Here is an 8,567-nt window from a genome sequence, read left to right as displayed (position 1 = left end):
GACGACAACAACGACGAAGACTTGGAAGGCTTTAATTTCAATGGTTGTACATACAAATCATGTTCATTCATTATGCATGTTATAATAAAATGAAAACTACAAGGGAAGATACTTAAACAAAAAACTATATACATTTGTGTCATATACACACAAATACCATGATCAGCCAATCTTTACTCAAATGATTGTACTATAAATATTTTGCATTCGTTATGCATCCAATCAAGGCTTTCTGGTTTTTTCTGGAGCTGGTTTTACATGAAGAATATGAATTTAAAATTAAATATTTGCAAAGCTGCACCTATACTGAGGTGGAATAAGTTTGCAAGTTACAGAAGGAGAAGAACTTCCTTATAGGCCCCACGAATTGTTTTTCCTCCTGATGACCATCCCATAATATAATTGAATGGCTACGATTAAATTAACTATGCGATCAATTTAAATATTCTTATTGATAATCATATGCTTGTTTTTCACAATATAGTTTAACAAATGCAAATGCAGCGATGTTAGTTCTGCAAGCAGATAAAATGAGGATTGCACATGACATTTAGATATTCACATCACAATATCTATACTTACACTTTTCTCAATAAAAAATATCCATACTTGTACACCTTCATCCAACATGGTACGCTGTTATATAATAATCCGGAGCCTTTCATCATTATATTATTAACGGCTATGATCATCCGTAATTCACCAGAGAATACCTTTCGCAACATCTCAAGGACACACACAGCAAATAAAAAGTAAAACTATTGGATGCGGTAAAAAGGGTAAAATTATTAGATATTAGAATACAGTAACACAAGGCGTCATTAATACGAAAATTAGGTATTTATACAAAAAAAAACTTGCACTATTATAAATGAGCTCAACCACCCCATCCGCCTCTTCAACGATAAGGAATACAAAATTACTACATATTGTGAGCAAACCCACGGTCCAAGGAGCATTGACTCCTTAAGTCATCCAACACTAAAGTAAAAAAGTTACACAAACTAAAATTACATAGCAACTTATAACATTCATAGGCTGCTTTTGCACAAAGAGGGTGCAAACTGATACTTCACCTCTGTAAAGTTACCCGAGATTAACAAAAAATCTCTCGGTTGTACATGAATCAGTTTGAGAGTCATTGATCTATTAGGTATGTCTATCTAAGAACTTCTCAATTAGAACTGAGAATGTAGCAAAGCCAGCGCATCCGACACATGCAGCCTTCGGGCCACCTACAAAGGAAATAACCATATAATGGATTGGTGACATGTAAAATCCACATATAACAAATGCACTAATTTATTCAGAAAAAGGGTACATTTCAATTTATCGTAAATCAGATATTTCCGTGTTTAACAGTAAATGTATTTATACAAATTAAACATCATCAATGAAGAAAATTCAAAGTTCACTTATGACCTAGATGACCTGGCGCAAAAAAGTTTAAGGTTAACTGCAGAAACAGCCCTTTTACGTACTATGACAGTATAACCGCTTATATCCTCTAATCCTTTTTATTAGCACTTGCATCACGCGAACTCAGAAGACATATGCTCTCTTGCCCTCAATTTATAGAGCAATTCAGTATCTTTTCAGTTAAACTGAAGCAAGAGATAATTCATCATAGTATTCCCACATGAAAACTACTAAATTGGGAAATGATGCCATATCGAGTAAATGAGGCCTACGTGATCGCGCATTTGTGATTAACCTTCACATTATGATTTTGTTTTCATCCAACAGAAGTTCCTAACAAAGGATTAAATGGTCAAGTATACTTATCCCGCCTTATCCTACAATGAACAAATCTAAGATAATTACGCAAAAAGATGTGCTGCATGCAAGGATATATTCAAGTTTCTGACATCACTGTTTACAAGTATAGGTAAGGCGTGAAGTTGAGAATAAATGCAGTTATATATTCAAGTTTCTGACATCACTGTTTACAAGTATAGGTAAGGCGTGAAGTTGAGAATAAATGCAGTTAATTTTCCAAAATCCAGTGTTGAATTGTAAATAAAAAATAGTGTTAATTGCGGATAGACCACTGCACTATCACCCAATTGTGGATGGAACCTCTGCAATTCTATTGATGCCGATTAGACCCCTTGAGTGAAAATTTTGTTACTCTTTTACCTTAGAAAGAGATTTTTTTCTCTTTTATTTTTTGACAATCGACCTCCTGAGGTTAAAAGAGTCAAAAAAAATCACTAAGGGAGTCTATCTACAACAATAGAACTACAAGGGGTCCATCTGCATTCAGTCGGTCATAGAGGCAGGAATTTCGCCAAGACGGGTCCAAATTTTAATAATCAAACCCAATAACACAAATATTTTGCGCATTTGATTAGTATTTAAACATCATTACATAAAAAGACTGTCAAAATCAAAATTCAAGTTAAAATATAGTATTACAATAATATTCTTCTTGCTTTCAGTTCTTGAAACCATTTCATTACATCTTGTTCATCAATGCTACAAAATATTTCATATAAGTTGCCAACAATCATTCATATAAATGTCTCTCATTCGGTTTCCAAGACATTCTTAACAATTTTCAATTGCTGAAAATGCTCTTTCAACGATTGTTGTTGAAACAAGCAAGATTACTGCCAATTTCTTCAACTTGAACAGTGAAGGTTATAAAATCATGATGAGTAGCGACATGATAGATATAGTTAATCTATTTCTAGAAAAAAAATGTAGGATAAAAATTGACCAATCAAATCAGTTTTTCTTTATCAAACAAAGAGAACGAGTTACGTGGTTCAACACATGTCACTGAAAAAAGAAAATCCAGACTACGATTATCAAAATGGTTGCTCAACTCTTGAGATAAAAATCAATAGACATATTGATCAATTCACTTTATAGTGATGGAAATTTGTACACATTTGAACCCATGCTTTGGTCCACCGACCAGAAGATCATGTTCTATATTCAGGATCGAGAAAGCGAAAGCTATGAGAAAGTTTAGAGATAGATATTATTACATTTTACTCTCTATAATTTTATTAACTATCAAGCACCCCTATTCATGCAATATTTCATTTGTCAAGCGGGGTCCACTGCTGATTTGGCCCCTTAGTAGCTTCGCCCATGTCCGCAATTAACCCTAAAAAACAAGGTGTCACCAACATTGTAGATTGCCCCAATTTGTCTCTATAACACATGAATTTTCAAAGTTTCAAAGAGAGTTAAGGAGGTTGGAAGTCCTGATGTTTGTAATCTTATGGTTTGTGAATTGTAAGGCTTACTCCAATGTTCAAGAAACTCTAACGTCACTTAGTATCAGAACAAAAACATGATACTTATAGTTAATATGGGATAATATCTAAAGCCTTTGGTGATATGAAAAGAGGTTTTGACAAATATAACATGTCCCAAAAAAAAGTACTTATCTGGATCATTTAGATTGTGGTAAAAGCCTTTAGAACAGCTATACATGTAATTTAAATCAAGTGTTTTGAGAACTTCTTGCTAGGAAAACATGATATAACAAAGGCGGAACATTAATATCATGATAACTAATCAAATTTGATAAAGGAAAAGTTTAGAATTACCTCAATCGATATTCCAAAATATCCATCGAAATCTCAAGATCCTGTCTTGAAAGCTTCCTCAAAAGAAAAAGACTTCAATCTAACTCACCCGTCACAGCGAGGATGCAATACAAAAGAGATAGGATCCTTCAATTTTTAAAAACTTAAAGTTTCCTCAAAAGAACGTTTATGGGTTCAAATAGTACTATAAGTTTTCTACTTATTTTATTGTGTTTTGCTCTATCCATTTGCCCTTCTATTTATAGGCAAAGACAAAACCCCTTAAGTTCTCAGTCTTTTCTATGTGGGAGTATTCCCAAATGAGAACAAGTGTCAAGCTAAGAGAGAAGTGTCAAAACAAAGAATATTTGTCATAACAAGCATAACGAATTTTACATTAAAACCATCTTGAGTTCTTATTTTTCATATTTCTATAAATAGAAATATTTGTATGGCAGTTAATCCTCTCTATTGACATTGGTGAAACTGATTGAATTCTCATATTGAAAGCCAATTATTTTACAAGTGCTATATTAAACCTGAAATAGTGGATTACTAAATTTCATTTAGGAAAACAATGGATATCTATAGAGGATCCAGTATACACATTATGATGAGTATAATTTATTATGCATATCTCATGAAGCTGTAAAACCCTATCGACGGGTGGTTTTAAAAATATTTTTAGATTTTATTTATTTATTATATATTGATAATTTTGAAATGAATTTTGTTCGTGAGAATTGTTATTTTAGGCATGAGTAAATAGGTGAATTGTCCTGCTCAATTAAATTGTCTAAAAATAAATAAATTGATACTCGAGGGAACTGAATGTAAGATAATATTTTTTAAATATTTATTCTCATATTATGAAAGAGCTTTTATGAACAATTGGTTGGATAGGGACTTGACTGTTAAATTAAAATTGTTAATTAAAAATAATTGGCTTTTAATACGAGAAACTAATTGGTCTCACAAATGTCATTTGAGAGGATTAAATGCAATACAAATATTTTCATTTGTAGAAATATGAAAAATAAGAACTCAAGAGGATTTTAATGTAATATTCCTTAAATTTGTCATGACAAATGTCCTCTGTTTTGACAATGGTCTTTTAGCTTGACACTTGTTCTCATTTGGGAATAGTCTCACATAGAAAAAAATGAGAACATGAGGGGTTGCCCTTGCCTATAAATAGAAGGGCAAATGGAAAGAGCAAAACACAGGAAAATGAGTAGAAATTTTTGAACAGTACTTGAACCCATAAATGTTGGTTTGAGAAAATTAAAAAAAAAAGAATCCTATCTCTTTTGTATTGCATCCTCATGGTGACGGGTGGATTCGATTGGAGGCTTTTTTTCTGTTGAGAAAGCTTTCAAGAAAAGATCTTGGTACTTCAATGAAGATTTTGGAATAATGACTGAGGTAATTATAAACTTCTCCTTTATCTAATTTGATTAGTTATCAGGATATAAATGCTCCACTTTGTTATATCTAATTTCCTAACAATTTAAATTTAACAGTCAAGTTCCTACCAACCAACCATTTATAAAAGTTACTCCATAATATGAGAATAAATATTTAAAAAAATTATTATCTTACATTCAGTCACCTTTAGTGTCAATTTATCCTTTTAGACAATGTAATTAAGCGGGATAATTCACCTATTTGCTCATATCTAAAATTGTGATTCCCGTGAAGAAAAAATCATTTCAAAATTATCAATATATAATAAATAAATAGATTCTAAAAACATTTTCAAAACCACCTATCGACAGGGATCCACGGCTTTATGGGATATGTATAATAAATTATACTCATCATAATGAGTATATTGGATCCTCTATAGGAATCTATCATTTTCCTAAATGGAATTTAGTAACCCAATATTTTAGATTTTGTAGCACTTGTAAAACAAGTTTAACCATCAGATCAAATCATGCTAAATAAACAAATTGAAAATGATTATATCATCAAGTCTAAAGGACCATGTAACAATTTGTATTCTCCATCTCTTAGTTGACAAGTCTTAGAGAATTCAAATGCGGTCTAGTGCTACACGCATCACAATGTGGGCTTATGACATACGCCTAGGGTCTCACCACATCTCACATATCGGTGTCATGCATAATAACAAGGTTATAACATAGTTATCATTTACTAGTTATAGGCTAAGCACATGTTTAAGAAATCTCTAAATCACATCTCAAAGCAAGTGATTATCACAGTGCATGATCTAGCCATACAATTTCTAAGGATAACATAATAATTATATAAATAATATCCAAAGAATAAGCGCAACCATAAAGAGTTTATTAACATTCAAAAAATATTATGTAAGTTCTATTGGATCTGCATACCATACTACACTAGCACTGCTACCTCATGGATCAGGATAATTTTGTGGTCTATTATCAGGAACTGTTCACATTTTAACTATTTTTCGATGGAGAAAAGGCATTCATAATGCATCTTTTTCTCGTAAAGCTTTCCAAACATGTAGATCAAAGAGCATAGGTTGGCTCATTCAATTTCATTGCATAACATGGACTATGATATTTGGACATAAGTAAGTTTTCCTATGCATTGGGAGCAAATCAAACAAGGCTTGATTGTTATGTGATGCAGGTGGATAATACTCATTCACAACTTTACAACACTCCATATACATACAATGTAATAGGATATCCTTAAAGTTGCTTATTTATTCTTCTTACCCAATCAATCATAAATTTTTTCTATAAAGACAGTTACCTCTAGCAGACATAGCTCCTCCTGTGACACAACCGGCGACAACTGTATTTGTCATATCATGTTTTGCACGTGCCTGAAGCAAACACACCCATAAAAAATGAAGACGGAATCTAGACAGAAAAGCACTTCAGTAGAGTTCTTTTTTCCCCTTAAAGTCTTGCTTACCTTCTCGACAATGCATTCAGCAGCTGAGAATGTGAGGCCCATAATTGCAAAAGCCTTGGCAGAACCCCAGCTTCTTCTTCCCATCTGCTTTGCAGTGTATATAAATTGCTGCTTTGCACTCATTTCCTCTTGCATCAAAGGATTATCCAGAGCCCCAAGAAATAGACCCATAAACAAACCAAGCCCACCTCCTAGAAAAGCCACACAACATGTAATTTAGTACAGGAAGCCAAAGAACACTTTGTGGTAGAAATCCGAAGAGAAACTACCTTTTTCAGTAAAAAGAAAATTCCTCAAGACACTAAAATATCTAAGAGTGAAATAAACTTGGCAGTGAAAAACTAGTTAATTGAAACTTCAGGATGTACTACACAAAATAGAAAAGATTACTGAAAGTTGACTGGTTGACTATCACTCAGACAATCATTTGAAACAGCTTGATTAGAAATAAGATGGTAAACTCCCCATAGTGAAGGAGAAAACAATAAGAATACCATAGAAAGAACTAAACCTAAAGAAAACATCTGTTGATAGCCTGCACAAGAGAGAACTAAATTTTCTACAATGTGATAGAAATGGATAAAGAGAGATCAGAAACGAGCAAAATAAATAAATAAATATGGGATACTAAGGAACTTAAGCAATTCTCTCAATAAAGTTCCAATTCCCTGCAGAACTAAAACATCCTAGATTTGATGAGGAATGAGATTGTAAAGTCCACCCTCATACTCCATCTCAAACAAACATTTCATTTATCCAAAACTTCCCGGGATAACCATTCAAATACTAGCAAAGTTCCTCAACTAATTTTTTGCATAAATTCTCACACTTTCTCAAATCAAGCACAATTTCGTATTTTTGTGGTCAATATCTCAAACATATCCAGATATCATGAAACAAAGGTCATAAAGCACTAAGTAATCTGAATCTAAATCTTCTAATAAACTAAACCCAGATAATGCCCAATAATCAAAACGCAGCCTTTACTTATTATTATTTTTTATATAAAAAACTATTCTCTAAACAAACACTAAACTCAAATAGCATACTTCTTAAATGAAGGCTCAACTGAACAACAAATTTTAGATGTTTTTCTCAATAAATAACTTCTAAAATAAGAGGTATTTTTCTTTATCTTTTTTTTTTTGAACTAATGTCTGAAAATTGGAGAAAATAAAAAATACCCATGACTCCACTAACGACGCTTCTAACAGCGCAATTGTTCCAAATGTCTTGGCCTCGGATCTCTTCCATCGTCGGCATCCTTATGGGCTCCACCGCCGTCTTCTCCGCTTCATTTGGGGCCTCTTTGGGATCCGAATCTGAGTCCGCCATTGATGACTAAGCTCCGAATTATGAAGATACAGGTGTAAATTGAAGAGGAGAGATTGATAGATGGACTTATTTGCAATAACTTATTAATTTTTCCCCCCTTCTTCAAGCAAAGAGGGGGGTTTTGTGGAGGCTTTAGGTTTCGCAAATGGGGCGGGTGCGGCTTTTGTCTAGATCCCAATTTTACAAACTTTTGTGGAGGCTTTAGGTTTCGCAAATGGGGCGGGTGCGGCTTTTGTCTAGATCCCAATTTTACAAACTAGTATTTGATTCGAGCCTAATTAGCACTTAAATACCTCATAGTTTCCCCTACCTTGCACTTATCTACCTCCACAGTCTCTGAAATCTGCTCTTTAATATTTTCTGTTATGCAAATGAGATAACTCTTTTCTTATAATTTTCTCATGTGACACTCGCAAGTTGATTTGAGGGCTCTTTTTGGGACTTCATGTTTTGTTACTTCATTGTTAAACCCACGATAATCATTGGGTAGGTTTAAAATATAGTCAGGGTGGTTTTGACATTAGATTCAACCCCCCCAAAAAAAAATTTAGAGTCAAAAGTTCTCAAATTAACTTATGACAGTCTTCTCACATGGGAAAAGTCGGGATTTTTTTTCATAGCTTTCATATCAGATGGTACTAAAATGCAATTTTATAAATTTTAAGGTATATAACTGTTGCCAAAAGCAAGTGAGGATATATAAGTGCAAAGTAGGATCAGGTACTTAAGTGAGGATATATAATTGATGCTAATTTTATAAATTATTAT

At 33.0% G+C, this 8,567-nt stretch overlaps 1 protein-coding gene across 4 annotated transcripts; it reads right to left on the bottom strand.

The window, feature by feature from the left end:
* LOC109842858 (mitochondrial import inner membrane translocase subunit TIM22-4-like) lies at positions 864-7,964 on the bottom strand. Of its 4 annotated transcripts, XM_020411762.1 has the most exons (5): positions 7,649-7,964; positions 6,465-6,655; positions 6,300-6,372; positions 3,567-3,619; positions 864-1,235 (listed from the first exon to the last, which is right to left on the bottom strand). In XM_020411762.1, the coding sequence occupies exons 1-4, from the start codon at positions 7,797-7,799 to the stop codon at positions 3,600-3,602; spliced, it is 435 nt and encodes a 144-aa protein (XP_020267351.1). In that variant the 5' UTR covers positions 7,800-7,964; the 3' UTR covers positions 864-1,235; positions 3,567-3,599. The 4 variants fall into 4 exon arrangements, with proteins under 4 accessions (XP_020267351.1, XP_020267349.1, XP_020267350.1 ...); XM_020411760.1 differs by lacking the exon at positions 3,567-3,619; XM_020411761.1 differs by lacking the exons at positions 864-1,235; positions 3,567-3,619 and adding an exon at positions 1,928-3,118.

This window comes from Asparagus officinalis, chromosome 5 (assembly GCF_001876935.1).
Source record: "Asparagus officinalis chromosome 5, Aspof.V1, whole genome shotgun sequence".
NCBI lineage: Eukaryota > Viridiplantae > Streptophyta > Magnoliopsida > Asparagales > Asparagaceae > Asparagus > Asparagus officinalis.
The sequence above is the reverse complement of the archived record's forward strand: the minus strand, read 5'-3'. Positions and strand labels throughout refer to the sequence as shown.